Source organism: Peromyscus maniculatus, chromosome 3 (genome assembly GCF_049852395.1).
Source record: "Peromyscus maniculatus bairdii isolate BWxNUB_F1_BW_parent chromosome 3, HU_Pman_BW_mat_3.1, whole genome shotgun sequence".
In the NCBI taxonomy this organism is placed as follows: domain Eukaryota; kingdom Metazoa; phylum Chordata; class Mammalia; order Rodentia; family Cricetidae; genus Peromyscus; species Peromyscus maniculatus.
In genome coordinates this window covers 18,319,080-18,345,462 of record NC_134854.1, presented here as the reverse complement: position 1 = coordinate 18,345,462, position 26,383 = coordinate 18,319,080, and the positions used below count along the sequence as shown (strand labels likewise).

Below are 26,383 nucleotides of genomic sequence, written 5' to 3'. Positions count from 1 at the left end.
TGGCTATGCTAGGGGCAAGAATATCTGCCACAGCCCCTTTGCTGGCCATCTGTAGTTTCCTGGTTCCCTGCCCTGAGTCTCTAGAAGATCACATATTTTGCTGTTTGGTTCCTTTTAAAGATTTCTTTTAATTATGTGCATGCACGTGTATGCAGGTGGCCATGGAGGCTAGAGGCAGGCATTAGATCTCCTAGAGCTGGAGTTACCAGTAGCTGTGAACTTGCTGCCAGGGTTTCTGGGAAGCAAACTCAGATCCTCTGCAGGAACATTGTATACTCTTAACTACTGAGCTGGCTGCCTCGCCAACCCTGGCTGTGTGGTTTAGATGACTCCATCATTTCCTCTGGTGTCCCTTGTGTTCTCAGGATAGACGTGTACCAGGTTCCTTTCTTATTATTATCCCGAGCATCTTGTCTACATCTGTGACTTTACTAGTGACCCTATAAAGCTAAGCTCCAGTTCTCTAGTTTCTATAATCATTATTATCTCAAACTCCTGGCTTAACTTCCTGTCTACTTTTGAGAGTTTTCCATAAGATAGCCACTGCAGAACCAAATCTATCAAAAACAGAAAGCCTACTCTGTCATGTTTTCTGTCCCTCATAAACTCACCCCTTAGACTCCCAGGATTGCCAATTCTCTGTGTCATGACCTCTGTTCTTTCTGGTCATCCTTACCCAACATATGCGTAAAGACTAGCTCTCCTAAGACATCCAAGCGGTCTTCTCCCATCTGTCCTCACTCCAGCCATAACTAGCATCATTCATATCAACCTCTTTCACACCACGTATGTCATAACAGCTTTGGATGCTGATATCTTATCCATCCTATCTACTATAAATTTCCAAAGTAGAAACTATTCATCCTGCCTTTTAAAAAACAATTTAATTTTATTTTATGTGCATTGGTATGAAGGTATCAGATCCCCTGGAACTGGAGTTACAGACAGTTGTGAGCTGCCATGTGGGCACTGGGAATTGAACCTGGCTCCTCTGGAAGAACAGCCAGTGCTCTTAATGATTGAGCCATCCCTCCAGCCCCATCCGGCGTTATTTTTTTACCTTCTGAAGTACATATTTCTGATCCCTATATATCATATGAGCTATAAAGAGTGTATATGGAGGCTGACCACCTTTTTATAAAAGCTGACTAAGGACCATATACTCTAAATTCCATCTTATTTAACCTCACAACCTGCAAGTATCTAGGTGCCTCGTAGGATGATTAAGAAAAATTTCTTGATAAAAATTCACAGCTCAAACTGATCATAGAGTATCCAGCCCCAGTGGATACATCTACAACACAACTACTGCAACCCAGTGCTCAGGGAACATTAAGTAAGTAAGACTGTAAGAGCCAGGGTCCAAAAATCTCTGTGTGTTTCCTAGAAATGACAGAGAAGCTTCACCCAAGTACCTCAATAATATAATTCCTAAACTAGACCTGAACAAGGACAACACCACCAGACATGCTGATGTGGAAGGGGACTGTCATGTGACTCCACCCCTAGAAGAAGAATGACAGCTAAGTCCAGGGATGCTGAGCTGAAGGAAATAGTTTTCCCCAGGGAGGAGCTCCCTAATTGGTTATCCCAAACCAAGTAGTCATCCCTGAAATCTTGTACATGCAAGCTACACTGAACAGACTCAGCAGGTTGTATTTATATATTTAAGAATATATATGTAACAATAACAACTAAAGCAGAGGAGACCAGGAATTTGAGAGAAAGCAAGGTAGAGGTCATGGGTAGAGTTGAAGGAAGGGGAATAGAGGAAAATTATATAATTATATTTTAATTTTAAATATTGGGGGTTCAATATAGAAAAGAGATGTTAAAATAAGGATGTATGGGAAAGTTCCACAGATATTTATTGGTGAATCAGCTGAAGAAGATATTTATAACTAGGTTCTCTGGGCCAGGAATGTGGAGTTGGGTCCAGGGTCAATTGTGAATATCTCCTATAGCATTGGCTTCTGAGACAGCTGAATAAAATCTGTAAAGAGGTGTTCATGTGCAAGAAAACCCACTGTGGCTCACTTGAGATGAATTCTGCTGACTGCACAGACCACTTCAGCAGGAGTGTGGAGAGAGCAGGAAATGCTGACCTGGACAGCCACAGCCACTACCTGAGCAGCAGAAAGTGGGGCCTCTTAGCATAATATTCAGTCCCTCTACATAAGTTTGCTGAACAAACAGATTCTATGACCTGTTGTGTGCTTTTCAAATTACTCTTCTTCCCCCCCTCCCCCAAGGATCAGTTCATTTACAGACAAAAATGGAAACAAAAGCAGTTGAAAGAGCTAAGCTGTTTCATAATGATGTAATCTTAGAGTAGACTGAACTATGACCTAGAAAGACATGAGTCCTGGGTTACTAAAGCTTTCTCTTGCTGTAACAGAAAGCCTGAGATACGAATTTACAGGAAGGAAGAGTTATTTTGGCTCACGGTTGCCAAGGTTGCAGCACATTATTTGCTTAGCAGCATCTTTGGGTGCCTAAGGCAACACTGAACATTTTGATGGAGAATGATCAGTGGAGCAAACATCTCACCTTGTGGCAGATAGGAAGCAGAAGAAGAGTCAGGAATAAGATACACTTCCTCAAAGGCATACCCACCCATGGCTCACTTTCTTCAATTTGGCATGTTCATCTGGAAACTCATCAAGGAATTTAAGCCACTGAGGTGGTTAGCACCGTAGTGATCCAATCACTTCCCAACAGCACCACCATGCCTTCAATACATGAGCCTTTCAGGACTATTTTATACCTGGGCCATAATAAGCCTAGCATCTGGAACAAGTGAATGTTCTCTTACATGGAAAGGGGGTCTTTCCAGCTGTGACTAAGTTCAAGTTCTTCACACAGGGAGATTATTTTTTATTATCTGGGTGGGTCCTAAGTGTAATCATGAGTCTCCTTCAAAAGGAAGCAGAAGGAAGTATGCCAGAAGAGCAGGTGGCCTGTGGTAGAAACAGAATCAATGAGAAAAGGTAGAGCTCATTGGCTTTATAGATGGAGAAAGGTGTTGTGTCAAGGTACACTAAGAATGTGGATCTACAATCTAGAAAAGACTAGCAAATGGACTCTTCCTCTTCAAAGCTCACTTAGTGTTTTCTGCATTAAGGTTCATTTAATATTCAAAGGTTTCCAGAACTATAAGGAACTGCAGATGAGTTGTATTCAAGCTGACTTCGTGCCAATCTGTTACAGCAACCACAGGAAAGCAACCCAGAGACTAAGGCCATTCCTCTAGCTCTTGGCAAAGCAGGCTGTAACTAGAGCATTTTGTGTTAAATCATCAAAAGTAAGTTGACTCATAAGTATTACTTCAAGTGTCATGAAGCTAAGAAGAGGAAGCCATGAACAGAGCATTTTTGCAGGCCACCATTCCAAGCAAGGACAGTTCTTTGGAGAATACTATTCATCTATGGCATTTCACTCTTGAGGAGACAAAGGAATGCTGGGAAAGACACTCTCACTCCAAGGGAAAGGGATGACTATTCCATGTGTTAGCCCTTGCAATATGGCTAGAGACTGTTGGAAAGCCATGCTTCAGCATGAGTGACAGTTTGATTATCATATGCATCCTTTAACTTACTTAGTTTCTAACATCACCTGTGCTCTATATTGTTAGAGTTGTTTCTTAATCCTATATTGAAAGATGGAGCTCAATTCCATTTCCAGAGCCCCTCTAAGGTGAAGTAGAAGCTTCCTTCTCTTCTTCTCCATGTTTCAAAGGACCCTCAGAGTCTGAAGCAGTCAGATGTCCCACTAAGCAACCTGGGAATACCCACGCACTACAAGAGTCGTAGGCTGCTGTTGCCATGAAAAACACTATGACCAAAAGGTTTTCTGTGGCTGCTGTAACAAATCGACATGAATTCACTAGTTGAATATGACTCACAGTCTTTCACAGTTCTGGACCCCTTAAGTCTGAAATAAATCTTAATGGAGATAACACTATGGTTTATTTCATTCTACAGCATGTAGTTCATCATCCAGGGAAGTCAGGCAGGAACTCAAAACAGGAACTTGGGGCAGAAGCTGATGCAGAGGCCATGGAGGAGTGCTGTTTACTGGCTTGCTCCTCACAGCTTGCTCGGGGGTGGCACTGCCCATGATGAGTTGGACCCTCCCACATAACCATCAGTCAAGAAAAATGCCTCCCAGACTTGCACACAAGCCGATCTTAGGGAGGCATTTTCTCAGTTGAGCTCCCCTCCTCTCAGATGACTCTAACTTGTGTCAAGGTAACAAAAGGGTGAGCCAGCACAAAGAGAGTGACTGTGAGTGCGTACACTGAGGACAGGAATGGTAGGGAAGCAGAAAATGAGAAGAAAGCCTATCCTGCTAACTGTAATATACTCTAATATTCAACTGACCAAGTCACTCTGTCCTTAAAATACTTCCAGAGTAAATATCCAAGTGAAATTAAAATACATATATACAGCTGGACATGGTGGCACATGCCTTTAATCCTAGCACTTGGGAAGCCATCCAGAGCTACATAGAGAGATCATGTCTCAAAACACCAAATAAGCAACAAGAACAAAATGCATATATGTGTGTGTATATGTATATATATGTATATATAATTAGCTTATGTATGTCCATAGCAGTGTTATATATAAAAATCAAAAATAGAGACACACTAATATGTACATCAGTGGAAAAATGGATAAACAGAAGGTAATATACTTACACAATGTATTATTATTTGATTTAAAAAGAAAGGTCTGATACATCATGAACAATCTTTGAAAACTTTATGTTCTATTATAAAAGCTGGTCAGAAAAGTGCACATATCATAATTTGGTTTATGTAAGACACTCAAAATAGGGAGATCTATGAAGATAAAAAGATTAGCGGTTGCCAGGGCTGATAGTTCAACAGGAGGTAATGGGCAGTGGCCGCCAAGGGCCATGTGCTTTATTTGGGGGATTATGAAAACATTCAAAATTAGGTGGTAATGACAGTTGTGCTGTTATGTGAGCATGCTAAAAAAAATTAAGCACCCAAGAATACATTAAAGGAGTAGATTGTGTAGTATGTGACTGAATTTCAATAAAACTTTAAAATAAAACAAATCCTTTTAGGGCTCTGTATCTTTAGAGCAGTAATTCCCATACTGTGGTTACATAAGAAATATCTGTCCATCTTTCTGACAATAGGAATTACTGGGCTCCAGCATCTGAGTCACTTCTCAGAAGATGTCTTTCAACGTTCATTTTTTTTTTATATGCTCTAGGGATTAAAGTCCTATGTATTCTTTAAATAAAGTATGGACGAGCCTTATGACAAACACTTCCTGCAGGCAATCCTCCAGCTCGTTCATCTATATGCAGTTTTCTCTCTCACTGAGTTCAGAACAGCCAAACTTACTCACAAAAGGAAACTTCTCTCTTGAGTGTCTCAGCAAAACTCTGCTAGATTTTCTTCATTAACTACTCAGTGACAACTGATTCGCTAACCCGGAAGCTTAGATGTACACACAGCATCTGAGGTCAAGCAAAACAGTAAAGCCACGAAAAGATTTGTGGAGTCACAGTCTCTTACTAAAACAAATCCTAAAAGAAAACTCATTTGTTAACTTGGGGTTTTGCTGCACTGTGCCTGCTTTAAGGGTAAATCATGAACTCCTATGAAAGCTTAACAGGAAAAGTGACAAATATATGGATGATGGACTTGCATTCCCCCAGATTTTTATAAGCCTACACTCATGTACAAAGTGAAGTAAAAAACCACATCAAAGAATTAACAGCAACAGAAAAATGCCACGGCAGGCAGAGGGCCATCCCAGGCGAGGGCAGCGTCAGCTCTAAGAACGTACCTTACAGAACAGGGTGGAGAGCAAATCTTCAAACAAGAATGAGAAACCGTGAGAAGCTCTCTAACACTGTTTAAGGTGGGCAAGGGTACATAAAACTTTACATCCATCTATGAACTACTATACAACAAAATATACATTGATTTCGAGAGTGTCCCTGTTATGTTAAGCAAGAGAAGAAAATGAAGCTGGGAGCACAGGACAGATTGATTTTAAAAGAGTCCACTCACCTATGTGTGAATATGCACATCTAATGGAAAGAAAGGCACAGAGACTGCACCATGCTATGAGCAGTGATAACGTCCATGGGGCAGGACGGAAGAGGGAGGGGAGTTTTACGAGGCTGAATGGTATGAGGTGTACCAGTGTAAAAAGGGGTATGCCTTGTTACCTTATTTAAAGTAAGAAAGTCTCCTGAATTTGTTATAGTCATTGAAAAACATACAACAACAGAAGAAAGCTTCTGTTCCCAAGAATGCCCCAAACAGATTGTCATTAAGAATGCTGTAGAATTGATTCTTGAGTTGGGTGGTGGCAGGGGGGAGGAGGGGTAGAAGAAATCATTACTGATCTGAACGTTTAAGATATGGGGAGGGGGGCTGGAGAGATGGCTCAGCCATTAAAGGCTAGGCTCACAACCAAAAATATAAGATATAGGGAGGGACTCCATTCTCGTTGGCATCACAGACTTTTGTTTTCAAGGCTATTCCCATCACTACACAGCACACTATGATGTCTCTCACCTTAAAAAAAATACCTTCCTTAATCACACACATGATTTCCCATTACTCTGGTTCTATGTCCTATTTCCCAAATGTTGCCTGTAAATTCTGTCTTCACTTCCTTTCTTATCACTCTCAATTTTTAAACATTTTAAAATGCTTTTAAACTCATGGGAAAAGGATAAAGATAATACAAATATTCTCCACAGTCCCTGGATCCAGATTCATCAGTTAGGCCCCTGTCCCCATGTGTACGTGAACAGCTCTTGTCAGGGTCACCAGTGACTTCCACATTTCCAGTTCTCCTGATTGTGTCCCAGTTTTCATCTAAACAGCAGCACCGACACCACCGTCCTCAAAACTTATCTTCACTTGGCTTCCGGGTGCCACGGGATTTCTTTCCACACCACTGCTACTTCATCTCAACCACCGGCCTTCTCTGGATCTTCTCCCTCCTCCTGTCACCCTCCAAATGCTTAGGGGTGCTGTGCTTTGTTCCCCTTGTAGGTCTTACCTAGCTCAAGAATTTAATTGTCATCTGTATTGTGAGACACGAGTTGTATGTCCTGCCCTGACCCGCCCTGTCCCCTCCCCTGAAACTGAGATTCCTCTCCCCAGTTCCTCCTGAGCAGCTCCAGGGGAAGTTTATCTTTAGAGACCCAGAGTTAAGCCTCCAAGTCCTACTCTCCTTCTCACACCCATTCTCCCTTTTGTCTCTCACCTCAGAAGATGGCAACTCCACCCTTTCATTCATCCAGGCTCTCGATCTTAATATCTCTCCATTCTTTTCTTTGTACTATATCCTACATCCAATGCAGACCCCAGCCACCTGTTAGCACCCCACTCTGACACCCTGGGCTAAGCTGTTCACACCTCTCACCTCTCCTAGCCTCAAAGTTGGATGCACTCTAGTCAAACCATTATTGACAATCCTTGAATGTGCCAGCCATGGATTCTGTCCCCAAACTGTAACTGAAGACTCCTCCAGTTCCTTCTGCCTACTGCCTGGGTTTCCACTGACAGACATACAGCACTGAGTGCCAAGGACCACTTGGGGAAAATGATAATGAACATTTTTAATATGGGAGCATTTTGACAACATGAGCAAAACAACTAATGTAAAATTCTTTCAATGAGAGTCTCTTCCCTATATTTTTTGTTTTAAAAATCTCCCAATGGCATTGTAATGACACCTTTAATCCCAGCACTGAGGAAGCAGAGCTAGGTGGATCTCTGTGAGTTTGAGGCCAGGCTGGTTTATATAGCATGTTCCAGGCCAGCCAAGGCTACAATGCTACACACCAAGACCTTGTCTAAAAAAAGAAAAAAAATTGATTGAGTAACCATTAATTCAGCTGGTTACCCTGGTAAACCATTTATTTTGCACAGTGGTTGACATGATTAAGATTATTTCCAGTTCACAATCTCATCAGTGAAGTACCAAGGTTAAACGTCAACATTGTTTCCTCTTAATGAGGCTGGCTGCAACGCTGGCCCCATTTTTAATGAGAAATGATAAATTATAAACATGTGCTCTGACTCTGAAGGAATATACTCTCTTTAGTGCATGGTTTAGACTCCTTTTAGAACATGAATTCAGTATTATTAATTCTCAATCCTACATTACATACCAACCTTTGAAACAAACATAGCCCATCACCATATTAGCCTATGAGAGCATGAGTGTGGCAGACATCTTGTATTTAAAGAAAAATGCTTTTAACTGAAGTTTAGAGAATTAGACCATATGAACTTGTAATTTTCACCATGAGGTAAAAATGCTGGAACCAACTCTACCAGGTTTTAAATAAGTATCAGGTCAAATGCCTAATAATGTAATAATGTTGCCTTGTTTGGTATCTTTCTAAGATAAAGGCAAGAAATCCAGTTCCACAGGTCAGCTCCCTTTCTTTTTCTCTTCTGCTATGTAATTTTTTGCATTTATTTATTTATTTATTTACTTATTTATTGATTTATTTATTGTGTGTGTGTGCATGTGCACGCGCACTCGCGCACGTGCATGTGTATGCGTGTGTGGTGACATGTATGAATGCATGTGGAGATCAGAGGACAACTTGTGGAGGTCACTACCTGAGTCCTTGGGATCAAATTTAGGTTGCCAGTCTTAGTGGCAACACCTTTACCTTCTGAGACATCTTCCTAACCCACTGTATGTTTTGATATTTTCATTTAATAAAAAAGAATGGGTTTTGGTGTAATAGACATGTCTACTTCCTGCACCTAGATCAGTACCTAGCACATAATATGCTCATTAATATTTTCTCTGAAAGACGAGCAGAATTAAAGATATTGGGGAAAAGTATGGTGAGGACTTCCTCTTTTTGTATTGAACAGTACTTGCTCTGTACCAGGACTACATCAGGTGGTCCAGATCTAACTATAAACCAAGGTATCTGCTATCTCAGCATCTGGTGTTTAGGTAGAAAACGAACAATAAGAGCATGGGAAGAGCTATGCTGGGATGACCTAAAGTTCCACGGAACCCAAACAGAACTCAGGCTTAAGGAAACAGAGGCTTTCAGAGGAGGTACTGTATACCACGAGCCCTGACAACTGACCAGAGTTTACCTGGTGAAGTAGGATGCTAAGGGAATCTCCCTGCAAAACGGGATCAGCTGACACACAGCACTGGGACCAGGGAACCAAGATGTCACAGGGAACTTAAAGGTACTCAGTATGACTAGATCTTCAAGAGCTGAGGGACTGAGAAGACTCAAGAATGGATGCCCATGTCATATGTGCTTGCTGAATTTTGAAGCTGGTCTCTATCAGTGTACGTTGAAAACCTTCTTAAAAATAAAACACTTATTTTCTTGATGAATAAACACACAAATGATTTTTAAATCATAAACTGAACTTGGGATAATATATTCACACCCACATTTACTATGGATGAAGTTTATTAAGAAGTACACACCTAATTGCACTATATAAGACAAGTTCTTTCCAATACAGTTTCAGTAAATTATAAAAAGAAGGATACAGGAAATATGAAGAAGAAAATGGGAAAGACAAGGGGAAGCTTTAAATGGGGAGGAGAGAGGGCGAACAACACAGGGGGAGAGAAAGGAGTAGGGATAACACTGGGATACTTGAAAAGTCATAGGGAGTTATGTTTATCTAAAATTAGATAGATGATTGATAGATAGATAGATAGATAGATAGATAGATAGATAGATAGATGATAGATAGATAGATAGATAGATAAAAAGATGGATAGATAAAGGATGGATAGATAGATAGCCAGATAGATAGATAGATAGATAGATAGATAGATAGATAGATAGATAGATGATAGATAGATAAAGGATGGATAGATAGATAGCCAGATAGATAGATAGCCAGCCAGATAGATAGATAGATAGCCAGATAGATAGCCAGATAGATAGATGATAGATAGATAGATAGATAGATAGATAGATAGATAGATAGATAGATAGATAGGATTCAAAGGCACACCACCTGGGATGAAATTATTCTTCCAAGAGCCATAAATATTATCTAACAAAAATCCGAGTACCAGGCATGAGATACCTCCTTTAGGTTGTAGGTCAGGTGAATCCCAAAGTCTCCCCAAACAATACAAGCTACTTCTGTTGCTCTTGCTTGCCTCACAGAAACTGAAGGTAAATCCCGTTACTGAAAATACCATGTGCTTCAGACACAGGACTCAGGATTTGAACTAAATCTGACATGAAAGTTTCCTTCCTGAAAACTAGCTTTCATAATACTAAAAGGTGCTATGCAAGCTGCCAAGGGAGGGAAGCAACAAATAATTCTACCCAACTGTGACACCTATGAACCACAACAGTGACCATCATAGTAAGATACTCCTAACAGTACAATAGTGGCATTCATATCCTAGAGGTAACCAACAGCTCTCTGATTGGACTTAAGGTTCACATAATGGAGGAAACCATACCTGGTACTAGAGACCTAACCAACTACTCATGGCTAGTGAGGCCACAGATCCTAGATGAGACCTTACTGCTGCCATTTTCCTAAACAATCAAAATTCTTAACTGCATTCTAACTGCTTATCCTTATTCCCACAGGTAAGTGTGGTTCTCACTGCTCATCAACAAAAGCTCTTTGTGCAGCATCAGGAGATGGTTACAGAATGCCACAAGTGATCAAAACGCAGAGAACAACTGGCCATGGAATGCCCAGCCCCAACTGATACACCCATATCACAACCCCTACACCTAAAGTTCAGGGAACATCACAGAAAAAGGAACAGAGAGATTGTAAGAACCAGGAAGTTTGCTTTCAGGTTATGTCTTTTGATATAACAGGGAAACTAGACCCATGAAATCTCATCAATATGGCTGATAAAATAAGGCCAGAACAAAACAATACCAACTCACATGCCTTGTGGATAGGGAAAATTTCATGAGATCCACCACTAAATGAAGGGCTACAGGCAATTAAGTTCCCCAGAGTGGGAGAATTTGTCTTCCTCAGAGGTGAGTCCTTCTAATTGGTTACCTAGCACTATGTGATCAGCCCTAAAAACATATATATAAGCAACACTAAATGAACTTAGCAGGTTGTATTTATATATGTATTCATATATGTCTATAACAATAAGAACGAAGGAATAAGTTCATGAACTTGAAAAGGAGCATGGTAGGGGGCATGGTGGGGCTGGAGGGAAGGAAATTGTGTAATTATATTTTAATTAAAAATAAAATAAACTTTAAGCGGGAGTGGTGATGTACATCTTTAATCTGAGAACTGCAATGCAGAGGCAGGTCTGGTTTACAGAGTGAGTTCCAGGACAGATAGGGCTACACAGTGAAACTCTGTCTCAAAAAACCAAAAGTAAGCAAATAAATAAATAAATAAATAAATAAATAAATAAATAAATAAATAAATAAATAAAATGAACTTTAAAATATGAAATGCACTTTAAAGTGTTTGTTGCTAAGCAATAGAAGATAAATACCTCTTCGTTGAGCTTTGACAGGGAAGTCAAATATGGCAGACAGACCTTCTGTTAGCTGTGCCCTACATCTGGGAATCTTACTGATAACAGCTTAGTAGCTGATGATCATAAACAGAGCAGAGGGGAAAAGCGATGGATTCCAGTCGTGTTCTCGATAGCTGCATATTCAGATACACACCCAGGTTAGGAGCTTTGCTTTGTGGTAGTCCCTGTAGAAACGTGTCCTAGTGTAGCTCAGTAGCTGAAAACCCAGTGGTTCATTTTATTTTTAATTGAAATATAATTGCATATTTTCCTTCCCTCCAGCCCCTACCATGTCCCCTGGATTCCTTTGCTAGTCTGCAGTCCTGGCCGTGGGACAGTCTATCTTCAGCAGAGGATCGCAGGTCTTCCACACAGAGAGTAAGACTGCACCACAACTCTGTCCAAACCCAGCAAGTGCTTCCTTCCCAACTTCACTGTTGAGGAAAGCCAAGGATCCCACAAGCCTGAAGGGTTACACATCCTTCCCCAACCCACTGCTATTACTTCCTGGATGGCATTTCCAGCCAGGCTATCCTTCTGCTCTTCTTTGCACACTCCAAGTACCCTCCTACCTACAGAAACTTTGCAGAACTCTTCCTTCATCCTGGCCATTCCCAGATCCACAAGGCAATCCACTTAAAATGTCTTCACACTCTTCTCCTCCTCCTCCACATCCTCCTCCTTCTCCCCTCTCTCTCTTTTCGTCATATTCATCTGCAAACATGCTCTGTAACTTCCTGACTTATTGTATTTATTGCCAACAAGATGCAGTTCCCATAGGTCCTGAACCTTTACCACTTTTGTTATGATATATCCAGTACCTAAAATGGAGCCTGGAATGTTATATACATTCAAAAACCTTTATTGAATGAACTGCTGAAATAAAGCTTTGTGCAACTAGCCAGAATTAGCCAGTGGGGTCAGCATCCTTTATTTCAAGCAGGAAGGAGAGCTGACTTTATAATTATATGCAAACTGATTTTTTCTGATATGCAAAATGGAAGAAAGTTCCATTTTGAAAAGCATATTAAGATGATTGGTCTTGCCACTCTGGCAAAGAGTGTAAGTATATTATTATCTAAATACATGCATGGCAGAAAAGCACAACAAATATAATGGTTGACCTTACAAAGTCACTCCAGTAAGGTAATTTAGGAAGGGAAGAGAGATGGAGGTTTATGGAAGATTAATTTCTTTGTAAAACTAGCATAAAATCAGAAAGGGAACTATTAGCTCAACTAATTACATTTTTCAAAATCAACAGAAGCCAGTTGGGGAACTTTGAACAGAGACTAGTATTCTAGTAGATGAAAACCCTATTTTCTGCTTTGAAGGCATAGCTTACAGAAGCCAAAGCAGCATTATCAAAGCTCCTCTCTGTGCCAGCACAGCGGACTGTAATGAATGTGTTAGTACTGCTCTTTAAATGTCATCTCTACAAATAGGAATTTGCCCCTTCCCTAAACTTCCCTAAGAAGCAGCTAGCGCTCAGTATCTCATTTCCTTCTAATTTACTAACCTAGAATGGCCATGGAATGTATAACATTAGCAGTGATTGGAAGATCTAGTGACAGGCCACTGCTCTGTCATCTATCAATGATAGGTAAAACATTGGTCATAGAAATCTGTATGAGAAGCCGGGCAGTGGTGGCACACGCCTTTAATCCCAGCACTCGGGAGGCAGAGGCAGGATCTCTGTGAGTTCGAGGCCAGCCTGGTCTCCAAAGCAAGTTCCAGGAAAGGCGCAAAGCTACACAGAGAAACCCTGTCTCGAAAAACAAACAAAAAAAGAAAAAGAAAGAAAGAAAGAAAGAAAGAAATCTGTATGAGTAGGTTCAATCAAGAATTTACTGAATGTATGCCCTATGATCACTGAGCAGAACCACACTGAACAGACAGATCCAATGCCCTCAGATTTTTTCATAGCAAACAAAGACATTTTTTAGTGTATTTGCTGTGATCCTATTGTAATAGTAATAGATACTGTGACCACAACCATACAGTCAAAAAAGCTAAATCTTTCTTCCAAGAAAATGTCCTCCAATAGGCCAAGTGTATCTACCCAGAAAAGCGAAGTAATTACACAACTAAACACTAGGATACAGAAAAAAACTCATTTCACAAGTTTAAAGTCCCACTAGTGGCAGAATTCTGTAATTGTTGAGTTATAGTATATATGAATGACTTGTTTTTGAAGGTCACATAGTATAGCTTCAGGAGAAACTCTATTATCACATAGCACGAAACTTTTCTCCATATGTTTACTCAAGTATTACTTCATTTATTCTTCAAGTAAATATTGATTGGCCAACTGTATACTGGACGCTGATTTAGGTGCTAGGGGATGTAAGCACAAATCAAAGTAACAAAATCTTTACTCTCCTAGATCTCCTTTTCCTAAAAGAAGACAGATAATAAATCAAATGAAACAAGTAAATATTTTCAGAGGCCGATCATGTCATTAAAAACAATAAAGCAGGAAAATAGAATGACCCTGAATTCCATAAAGAGAAGGGAGTGTGGTCAGGGATGGTGTTGCTATGGAGATCATTCTTCAGCTAAGGCTCACATGAAGAGAAGGAACCTGTCGTGTCAAATGCCAAGGGAGAAGAGACAACAGAGCACAGTCCAAGAGAAGGAGTGAAAGCATTTTCAGAAACAAGAGGAGAAACATGATGCCCTCATCATATTGTATAGAGAGGCAGAGAGATGCAGAGTCACATAGGAAACAGCATCCACTCAGAGCAGCTTACATTATTATCATTGTTTACTATTTATATTTAGAAATGTTCCAGGGAGACAATGGAAGTGTTTTAATTGAGGAGAGTAAATTCTTTCCCAAAACAGATTTGATGCAGCTTAAAAAAAAAAAAAAAAAAAAAAAAAAGACTTTCCAGGGAACTGGAAAGCAGACTAGAACATATTAGTCATAGCTCAGAAAGGTGAGACAGAAAATATGAAAAGGCCAAAAGGTTTAACTAACTGAAGTTCCAGAGGGGCTAGGAAAGGGGGTCAAGGAGAAGGAAAACTGGGCCAAAAGTATGTCTGAAGACAAGATAGAGAATCTTCTAGAAATAATAAAAGATATAGTCTAAAAATCAAGAATTATATCAAATCTGCATCTATTAAACACACACTCTACAGCTAAACACCAAATGAAAGAGAAAGAAAACCCTCCAAATCAGAGGAAGTACAAATTACCATGGAAGAAGCAGACTGATGGCTTCTTCAGATCAGTAATGAGTATCAAATGTCAGAGAAAACTCTTTGCACTGAGAGAAAAATCTATATACCTAGATTCTACACAGGGGAAAATGTATTTGGGGAAGATATTACAGAGGAAAGATCTTTTCAAATAAGGCAAGCAGGGAGTCATTCGGACAGACCTGTTTGTAAAGAAAGCTCTTGGTTGTGATTGAGGTAGAAGGAGAGTGATTCCAATCCTGAGACATAAAAATGGACTCAAGAGAATGATAAATGCATGGATCAATCTAAATAAACCGTGAGGATTGTTTTAAGAAATAAAATCTTGTCCTGAGCAGATAAAATTAAGATATGAAATAACAGTATCAGAGTAGGGTAAGGAATTAACACTTCCCTTATCATTGTTGGTAAAAGTACCTTTAGAGTATGGATGTCAATATCTTGTTTATTTGTTTGTGTTTTTTGTGTTTTTTTTTTTTTTTTTTTTGAGATAGGTTTCTCTGTGTAACAGTCCTGGCTGTCCTGGAACTCTCTCTGTAGACCAGGCTGGCCCCAAACTCACAGAGGTCCACCTGCCTCTACCTCCTAAGTGTTGGGATTAAAGGCGTGTAGTACCAACACTGGACTGGATGTCAATATCTTAATCAAAAGTAAATATTAGAAAAGGAGGAGGACATATTGTGTAATTTCCAAACTAATAATGTGAAAAGTACGAATGTCAACAATTAATCTCTTTTCTTTCTTTTTCTTCCTTGTTCCTGCTCTGAGTCTCAAAGAGGCACTAGGTTTGAGTGCCCTCGATTCTCCCTGTTGTAAAGCCTGGGGCAGAGAGACATTGGTTCCTGTGTGGTGACTCATGGTTCCCACCCCAAGAACATTAACTACATTGAGAGAATTCTTCACAAGATGAAGGAAAGAGTACTCTGAAGTTATCTTTATGGTCGGCCAGCTTTAACTATGAGTTCTCATTAAGAATTACAACTGTCCCTTTGCTGTGGATTCTAATGACCTTCACCTAGAACTTAATTTCCTCCCTCTTATATTTATATTTCAAATGAGAAGCCATATATAAAAGTTGCTAATACTAAAAAAACAACTACTGTAACCTTCTTAAGATCAACTCCAAAAACAGTAAAAGTTAGCATAGCTTGTGGGCTTCTCATCAACTGCGCAGAGACGTTTGTAGTGTAATAAAGTCTATCCAGCCTTCAGCAAACTAACCCCAATGAGTTGATAAGCCTGTTGATGTGTACATGCGGGTGTACAGCCTCTCCCAAGGCCAGCCTCTCCCAAGGCCAGCCTCTCCCAAGGCCAGCCTCTCCCAAGGCCAGCCTCAGGCACCAGCTGGACCCTGCTGTAATTTCTAAGAAATCTCTCTTCTCAAAGGTCACTCACTGCACTTGGGGAAAACAACTGCTTTTATACTCTTGTCTCTTCCAGTGGTGGATTAGCAGGGAGAGAAGTCCCTCAAGCACCCCGAATCTTTAAGAGACAAGGATTAACAAGAACATGCAAATTCAATTTTGAGTGGTCCAGGAACGTGTGGAAGAGCAGCCCTGGGTGATCCTGGGAATGGTTTAGTGTCCTAACTCCTGGGACAGCAACACTTGAATACAAAGGCACATGGCCCCAGCTCTCACTAGGAGCTCTAAGCTCTGAGCAGTAAAGTACCTCTTACCTTGCTAAAAGGTGAGGGGGAAATACACACTAATAAATGACTACCAGGCATTGATGATAGAAGAAAGGTTTTTGTAAATTTTTAATAGTAAAACTCATAGGCTATAAAGACAGTAACAGCAGCTAAAAAAATGCATCCATGCCGCTACTAAACTTGGGTTTGTAGGGATGCTATCTGTTACAAAAATGAAGGGGAGATAGATAGATAGATAGATAGATAGATAGATAGATAGATAGATAGATAGATAGATAGATAGAGATAGATAGTACAGTTTCTTGACACATTAGACAGATATCAGTGGGTGTGTAGGAGGACAGTGGATAGGAAGGAGAGATGAGGGAGGAGAGGGAAAGAAGTATTTCCCACTGGCTTACTGTCATTATAAATTATACACTATTATAGCATGGTAGAGCTTTTAAATATATACCAGCTCAAATGAAATGTCTTACATAATTTTCTAGCTTTTGACATTATTTGAAATCTTTTTTTTTTTCAGCATTTGGTATAAGCACACCATTGTACAGTTGCTCATCTCCAGGACCAAGCTAACAGCTGTTTTGACTTTTTTTTTCCTTTTGGAATTGGGAAATGTTGTGAAACTGTGGAGTAGGGTGCCATATTAACTTTGACAAAAGCACTTTGGGGTTTGATTTTTCTTTAAGTTCCCTGCAGTGTAAAGAGTGTGGTCGTAGGGAAGCAAACTGGTGATGGTCACAGATCATTGCCCAGAGCCTTGTTTACAGGATATGAACAAAAAACAAAAACAAACCAACAAAAACCGAGGAGCTGACAGTAATGACTCCAGCTCCACTCATGTGAGAGCTCCGTCCGGCTTTTCATCCCAGCTTTGATCTGGAGAACGGGTCACTGCAAAGGAGACCAGAGACCGTGTGGAGCCTGGTGCTTCAGGCCTGTACTTCAGCACTTGGGAGGGGAAGACAGAAGGATTCAAAATGTAAGGCTGTCCGTGGCGGCATTGGGAGCTCAAGGTCCGCCTAGACTATATAAGACACTGTCTTAAGTTTTAGAAAAGGAAAAATGGAAAATGAAGTTGGAAGAAAGAAATCACCTAGTAATAGCCTCAGATTTAGAGGAGGGGGGAGATAAGGTGGGGCAGAGTCATCCTTATTCCTCACTGGCTGGACAGAATAAAAAGGATTTGGCCCCAAAGAGCATGCAAGTGTGAACTAGCAAGTGGAAACCACAAACGGTTCAGTGCCAATCCCACTGAACAACACCAGCACTCCCGATGTCAGCAACCCGACCAAATGCTCCACAGTTGGTGCTGGCTTACTGTCCCTATGACTAGCTTCTGTTTGGTTTAGGAAGCAATTGTACCACTATGAAGATGTGGGAATGCCTTCCACGTGAAAATGAGCCATGTGAACTTGGATTGCCAATTCCAAGGATCAATTTTTAGCTCCTACCTCCCTTGCCAGTTTTGTTGTTGTTGTTGCTGTTTTTTTGTTTTTGTTTGTTTGTTTGTTTGTTTTGTAGGTATAACCCCAAACTGTAGCAACATTTTACCTTCAGCTGTTTTTCATTTGACATGATTTCACTAGGAGGTTGTCCTCAAACTTAGTTCACCCGTCCCAGTCTCTCCGTGCTGTGATTACAGGCATATACCAATATGCAGGGGCTCTGTGGTTTCTACTTCTCTTTCTTTCTGTGTAGGGGAATTAGAGTGTGAATTCAAAAATAACAATGGGGGGGGGGAAGGTGCTGGAGAGATGGCTCAGCAGTTAAGAGCACTGACTGCCATTCCAGAGGACCTGGTTCAATTCCCAGCACCTAATGGCAGCTCACAAGAGTCTGTAATTCCAGTTCCAGAGGATCCAACACCCTTACACAGATGCACCAAGGCAAGTAAATAAATCATTTAAAAAATAACAATAAGGGTAAGCATCCAAGATTAATCCAAAGACAAGTCACATGCTTGTGCACGCACACACATACACACACACAGGTGTGCACACACCTACACCATGCTGTTAACTGTATCATTTACTTTTTCTATTTAATTTCTGAAATGAATGAAAATTGAATGGAGTGACAGTACCATCCCAGCTGGGTGTAACTTTCTACTTTTTATACTGCTGTTTATTTACTTACAGAAGTGGAAAGAAAACTTTTAAGTTCAAACACCAGGAAATTTTTAGCACCAAAGTCCAAGTAACTCCCAAAACGATGTAGACTATGGCTGTTGCTGTTGTTGCCTCTCGGAGCTTGAAGGTAAGTCCCTATTGCTGAAGACACTGTACACTTAGGACACAGGACTCAGCTTATCCATGCTGGATCGAACCTGAAAGCCTCCTTTCTGCAGTCTAGCTTCCATAGTACCAGAAAATACTATACCAGCTGTTGGGAGGTAAGCAATTAATAGTCCTACCAAGATGTGAGGCTGATGAAGCACAATGGCCAGCATGGCAAGATATCCATCCCAGAGAGTGCAGTGTGACTCTCATAGTTGGAATGTAATTGCCCCCATAAGCTCATTGGGTTGGGAGTAGCACTATTAGGAGGGTGAAGTGGTTATGGCCTTATTGGAGGAAGTGTGTCACTGTGGGGGCGGGCTTTGAGGTCTCATATATGCTTAAGCCACACCCAGCATCTGAGACCACTTCCTGTTGCCTGTGCAAGATGTAGAGCTCTCAGCTACCTCTCCAGCACCACATCTGCCTGCATTCCGCCATGTCTCATCATGAGGATAATGGACTGAACCTCTGAACTGCAGGCCACCCAATGAAATGTTTTCCTTTATAAGAGCTGCCTCGGTCATGGTGTCTCTTCACAGCAATAGAAACCCTAACTAATACAGTGGCACTCACATGTCAGTGGTAACCAACAGCTGTCTAATTGGACTTAAGGCCCTTCTACAGGAGGGAAGTCATGCCTGGTACTAGAAATCTAGCCAGCCTCCTAGGGCTAGTCAGGTCATGGACTTTAGAAGAGAATCTACTACTATCACTTTGCTAACAGCATAATTACTAAGTACATTCTAAATCTTATCCCCACAGATGAGTGTGGCTACCACCCCCATGTAAGAAACCTTTTATGGCAAATTGAGACTATTATGGAAAACCAGAACTGTATACACTGCAGAGATCAGTGGATCATGGAGGACCCAGCTGTGTACATCCACAGCATAACTCTTTTATCTACGGCTCAGAGAACACTGCAGCAGACCGGGCAAAGGGACTGGAAGAGTCAAACACCAGGAAGTCTGCTATGAAACAGCCTCTCATAGAAATGACCAACTACACAGACTGGAGCAATACCAGTATCAACAGATACACTAACACAGAAGGGGGAAATCGCACAGGGGTCCCACGTCCTCACAAGGAGCTACGGGCAAGCAATGATTGCCAAGAGAGGAAGAACTAGCCTCCCAGGTCCAAACCCCCTAACTGGTTACCCAGTGCAAAGTAGTCAGCCCTGAAACTATATCTATATACATACAAACAACAAAAATGGACTCAGCAGGTTATATTTATATATTTGTATGTATGTAAGCACACACACACACACACACACACACACACACACACACACACACACACTGGAAGGAGGAAAGGGAAAGGAGAAACTGATGCATAGTAGAATAATATTTTAAGGTGTGTTACTTTTGCTTATGTTACATTTGTTTAACTCTATGAAGCTGTGTTACTGTGCCTGTCTAAAACACCTGATGGTTTAATAAAGAACTGGCCAATAGCAAGGTAGGGGAAAGGATAGGTGAGGTGGGCAGGCAGAGAATTTATATAAGAAGGAGAAAACTGGGAGGAGAGAGCTAACATCTAGGAGCAGCCAGAGAAGGAGCCAGAAGCCAGCCTTCCAGCTACACAGCAAGGCATGGAGTAAGAGTAAGATTTACAGAAGTAAGGGAATGAAAAAAGCCCAGAGACAAAAGGTAGTTGGAATAAATTAAGGAAAGCTGGCAAGAAACTAAGCCAAGCTAAGGCCATGCATTCACAAGTAAGAATAAGCCTCCACATGTGAATTTATTTGGTAGCTTGGTGGCAGCCCCCCCAAAAAAGAGTAAAACCCCCCTACAGCACTGATGTAATTATATTTTAATTAAAATGTATAAAAAATAAAAACAATAAGACACACAAAAATACCAAAACAAAAAAATGCATAAAAAATCAAGAATAAATACCCTAAAAAACCCCAGAAATTTGGAGGTTATATGAATAGTTATTGCAACATAATTGATGCAAAACAACAGAAATGTACCTAGGAAATGGCGTGAAGTTTAAACACAGAATCCAGATGTTTAGAGTCCTGTGTTCTAACCTGAGTTCCTGGGTCAGAGATGTCAAGCAGGAGTAGCCTTTCATTTTCTGGGTACTGCTGCACTAGGCCCCATAAGCTATGCTGACCTGTCCATTAGCACAGGCATGCCAGCCTCAAGAAGGCTGCTGGTCTTACAAGTAATTCAAGACTCCAACCTACCCTGACTTCCCACATGGGCCTAACTGCTGGCTCCTCTTTATCTCCTCACATGAGGCTTTTTGTACAAGCTCTATCCTTCCCCTTAACATCAGCTCTCAACACCCTTCAACAGCTTCCTGCTTCGATTCCTGGCTCCTCTGTAGATACAGGTGAGCACCTTCTCTCTTATCCTAGTCCTACACTCCCCACCACAAGCTTCCTCCAGCTGTTGACTTCTCAGAAAATCCCTAAGTCAGTCTCATCATCCTGCTCAAAACAAACACGATTGTCAAGACTCCAATTTGTCTTTTGTGAGATGAATGAAAGGATGCTGCTAAACTCAGTACCTATAAGTCTAAGTACTATACTTCACAGTATTAGGAATATCTTGGTATCCTTTATGTTGCCATAGAGACTACCCATGTTTTCTGTTTTCTTCTGAAAGCATCAGCATACTTCAGAGTAACAAATACCTTTAACTTTCTCATCTTCCCTAGAAAAGGACTACATTATGATTGATGGTCACCGTCAATACTTCACCAAACCTTTGGTTATTTTAATTTCTTGGATACACAATCAAGCTACCTTTCCCTGCCTCTGTTGCAAGTAATACAGTCATATAACAACAATATCAACAACAGAACTGTGCAAAGAGATAATATGTGTCACATTCTAGCCAGAATGTTTAGTAGGCGAGTGTGCCCTTTCCTCACGCTCTCTTTGTATCTGTGAGGAGTTAGTGATAGAGGGCACCAGCCAACACCAATGGGGAAACCGGAAGCAGAAGACATCCTTCTTGGAGGAAAATTGCCCGCTAACCATTGTTATGTGAGTTATTACACGTTTGGGGTCAAGCAAACACTAGAGCCCGATGTAAACTAGTACTACTAACATATTATATTTAAGGGAGTCAAATAATTTGAATGTTAGAGCCTAAGACTTTTCTCCTAGAAAATGCCATGCACTTGGCAGAGAGGGAAGAGAGGCAGGAAGAGGTAATAATTATTAGCTGCAAATCCATACCACACCTACAAACAAGTGCATCATCCCTCCTGTGGCGTTCCATTTCAATTACACCTCACAGAAAGTTTAGGAGGCAATACTATTATCATCCACATTATTCAGATAAGGAAACTAAGGTGTGTATGCAATACTCAGGGACTAGAAAAGCCAAATTCAATGTTCGATATTTCATTGCTCATATTGGTTGAGTATCCACCACTGTTGACTAGTCCCCTTCATTTGCAGTCCCTAGATGTCCTTGTAGTATCTATTAGCCTAGTGACCGTGTGAGCATTGCGATAATTTCTATTTGTCATCTCTGAAAACACTGGGGCCTCTGTCAGACAGTATTCACCAAATTTCCCAGCAAGTCACAAAGGTAATGTTTCAACACTGATAATAAACTTGCCAGTCCTGAAACCTAGGCCACACACAGTATATGGGAAGTCCACCAGCTGGATCGGATTAGTCCCGCCCAAGCCTAGGTGAAGAGCTGAAGCCAGTGGCCGAGAGGTGCATTGCCTCCATGAACAAATGATATGTGTATAGGAAAAGTCACAGCAGAACTCAGTGCACAAACCTACTTCAGAAATGCTCTTAAGTATGGAAGGACTTTAAAGACCTCCTGATCCTCTGAGAAACGGTGCTAAGAGAATGTCTGGCTGATCAGGACCCTGAGACAGATTGAACAAGGAAGGCCAACTCCTGAGTTGAATGAAGAGTTTGGGAGGGCCACCTCTGCTCTTTGCTTGCTTTCCCAACTGGAATGTCCTACCACCTCATGACTAAGGAAGGAGCCAACATTCCAGCACCACAGTGAGGCTGAAGCAGAACTCTTCTGTGGTCACAGCCTTGGTCCCATCTCCTTTGTGGATGAGAAGTTACAGGAGAGCAGGATGCAGTTCAAGACCCAGTGTTGACCGAGTTCTCATCAAGGCCTTTGGGCAGGTGTAACAAAAGGTGCAAGCTTCATTGACCCAAATATTCTTAGAAAGTGAGAGAACTATGTCAAGGAATGGTCCTAAAAACTAAAACATAATTTATTATGTACTCTTCAAACGCCAACTCTATCTTTGAGTTCTCTCCCTTTTGTGTGTCTGTGGGTCGGGACAATGAGGAAGGCATGCTGAGGGAAGGATTCATGCCCAGCTGCTAGCTGGAAGCCAGGCAAAACAACATGTCTAAGGAGGCTTTGCGACTCAGCCTTGCAAGCAGCATCAGGTCACGGACCTAAGTGGAGGACCAGCACCTCATCTCATTGCTGATAGGATTTTATATGGAATGTGGTGGTTTGGGTTTGGAGTTTAAACCATGTCATGCCAGGTACTGTGACCTAATTCCACTCAGGGTAGATGTGAACATGGCACATAACCTGAAGGTCATAAGAAAGGGCCCAAAGCCAGATGAGTCATGGTTGGTGAGAAGAATTAACTGAATGCAACCTAAGTTTCTCCAGTGTGAATACAGGAAGTAAATCCCAGAAAATAGAAGGAAGAAAATTGACACCGGATTTAGAAGTGGAGGTGATAGGCTCAGAGGACATGGAAACTGAGCTCATGTTGGTGACAAGGAGTCTCATATGTATTTCTTTCTCTTTTCTCATCTTTAAATCATTTTTATTATGTATATGGGTGTTCTGCCTGCATGTCTGCACATCCTGTGTGCAGTGCCCACAAGGACAGCTGGATCCCTTGGAACTGGAGTTACAAACAGTTGTGAGCTGTCATGTGGGTGCTGGGAATCAAGTCCAGTTCCTCTGGAAGAGAAGCCACAGCTCTTAACTGCTGAGCTATCTCTCCAGCCCCATATTTCTTAAGAAAATTCTTACAAAAACTTCCACAGGACACTACCATCTTTCAACCACAGAATTTAAGGATGGGGTTTATGAATAAGTGGAGTGATGTAGTTTATGAATAAGTGGAGTTCCACGGTTTTCCTGTGCCTGTATGTTATCAACAGTATGCTATCCTGTCTTTGCTTAGAAATTCAGCCTGGCAGGTGAGTAACTGTTACTTAAAGGACCCGTCGTGCAGACTTTAGTTATTGTGTTTGGATTGGAAGATTAACACCAGTTCAGTGATTTTTGCTCTTGACTTAGCTCACTCTCTACAGAAGTATGTGGTTTAAATCTAACATAGGACTTTCATATTTATTTTAGGTGCCTTTTGTCTCTTGTTTACTAAGTTATGCTATTTTGAGAGTTTGTTTTAAATCAGCGGTTCTCAACCTGTGGGTGGCAACTCCCTTGTGGTCAAAAGACCCTTTCCTTTCACAGGAGTCGCCTAAAGCCATCGGAAAACACAGATGTTTACATTATGATTCATAACAGTAGTAAAATTATAGTTATGAAGTAGCAACAAAAATAATTTTATGACTGTGAGTCACCACAATATGAAGAACTGTATCAAAGGGTTGCAGCATTAGGAAGGTTGAGAACAGCTGTTTTAAATGTTTCCCCATTTAGAATGAAGTTCGATTATCTATAGTTTAGATTAGCAATTACGATTTTTCATGAAGTGATAAATAATTGCTGATTTGTTGCACAAAGAAGGATAGATAGGTGAAGAGGTACAGTCTACAGATGAACTCGACATATTAGAAACAGAAAAAGGGAACGTTTACATAGTAATTAGTATGTCATTAGTGAAGCTTTTCTACTTAGATACAGGGAAACCCTGAGAATTCCACCTCATTAGATAAACTCAGTGCTCCTGAGCAAACACAAAGTAGAAGGCACCTGGCTGTGAATTCCAGCAACAAAGACCCGGGGCCCAGAGCAGTAATAGCCACTCTGGCTGCCTAGGAGAACCACCTGGAGGGTTAAGAAGTTCTCAAACTCCACTGCAGAGTTTATATTTCCATCCTTCACGCTAGGGTACCAATAGTACCCCAGAGGCTCCTAAGACTTCTATTGCAAGCTAGAACTAGCAGGCTCTACCAATCCACCCCCCTGGCCACTCCCTGTGCCTTCCTGCCCCACCACTGACCCACTCTAATGCCCCACCTCCCCCGTGTCCTCCCCCTTGGGCTGTAAAGAGAGCCCTCAGCTGAAGCAGGTGAAAGAGCTTCCAGGGAGATAGAGAGCATCCTGTTGGGAGAGATTCCAAAGATTCTCAAACCACTGAGCCATCCGCTGCTTCACCAAGCAATGTGTGTCATGGTTAGTGTTAACAAAAAGACTGCACTTGTACCATTTCCACACTTCTGGATGCTGTCTCTAAATCCTGGATGCATTTTAACTGTGACACTCTCACTAAATCTGTGTTTTGTAATGAAGCCACATGTTCTTCTCATTGCCCTACTGACTTGAGAGAGGATTCCCGTACAATCAGATTCACTTACTTTAATTCCTTGTGATCCATAACCAGGGGGACCAGGCGGGCCAGGCAGGCCTTTTTGCCCAATATCACCCTGTGAAGAGAGAGACAGAAATTGACAACAAACTTTAGAAAGGAAAGGAGAGGAAGAAATGGACATATCACTGCTCGTGGCTTCATTCTTACTTAAGCTGATTAGGATCCTCTTGCCATAAAATAGTTCCTATTTCATTTAAAGCTATGTTGTTCTAAACATTCTTAGGCTATTTGAATTGTTTATAAACTTTTACATATAACCCAAATGTAGGTAAAGAGGCAAGGAAGAATAGCTTGAAGGAAGCAGGAGGAGAGGCCAGGGACTTCTGCTTGGCAAATCTAGATGCCCCCACTCCAGGCTGCCCACACCGAATTCAAAGACCACAAATGCCAGACTCTGTGAAGTCTAGAACATGCTGCTCCCTTTTAATATGGAATGCCAGTTCACTGGGAATACCATTAGAGTCAATGGGAGGGCTGGCAAATGGCTCAGTTCATAAAGTGCTTGCCATTGTAAGCAAGAGCATCTGAGTTTGATTCCCAGCACCCGCCATGAAAAAGCAAGGCATGGTACTTGTAATCTCAGAACTGGGGATGCAGAAGCAGGACAATCGCTGGGACTCAAGAGCTGGCAAAAATCTGTGAGTTCATGTTACAGGAATCCTGTCACCAGTCAGCTAACCAATTGAAAGGAGTGTTTTGGTCCAAGAGGCGGAGTTTTCATTGGGAGACTTGACCCAAAGATAAGACGGGCCCTGTTGGAAAGAGGAAGCAGCTGGCCACCTAGCTCAGAGTCCCATCCCTTATTGTGATACTTGTATACAGATTTTACTCATAGTAAACAGTAATCATTTGACCTCCTTTATGATCTGGCACCGAACACGAAGCCAAGCACCGCCACTCTGCTGCCCTCCCAGATTGGTTCCTCTCGGCTTGCACTGGCATTGCCTTTCTGGGCAGCCCATGGGCACTAAAGCGGGTTTCGGTCCCACCGCCTTTCACATTTGCCCTGTGTGTCGCTACCCTCCCAAGCCCAGTGCAGGCGAGCGCTAGAGTAAAATCTCGTGCAGCATACAGCTGTCCTCTCAAACCAATTTTGTTCATTGAGGACAAGGGCAAGAATACGAGGCCCACTTTCCCAATAGGTGGGGTGGATGGTTTTTCTTTCT

At 41.4% G+C, this 26,383-nt stretch overlaps 1 protein-coding gene across 1 annotated transcript in view; it reads right to left on the bottom strand.

Annotated features, from left to right (window-relative positions):
- Col28a1 (collagen type XXVIII alpha 1 chain) overlaps nt 1-26,383 on the bottom strand; it is a 164,635-nt gene that overhangs the window by 36,196 nt on the left and 102,056 nt on the right. Inside the window, exon 27 of the mRNA XM_006986901.4 lies at nt 25,204-25,272. Within this exon, the coding sequence (XP_006986963.1) occupies nt 25,204-25,272 (69 nt within the window). The remainder of the gene's footprint in view (nt 1-25,203; nt 25,273-26,383) is intronic.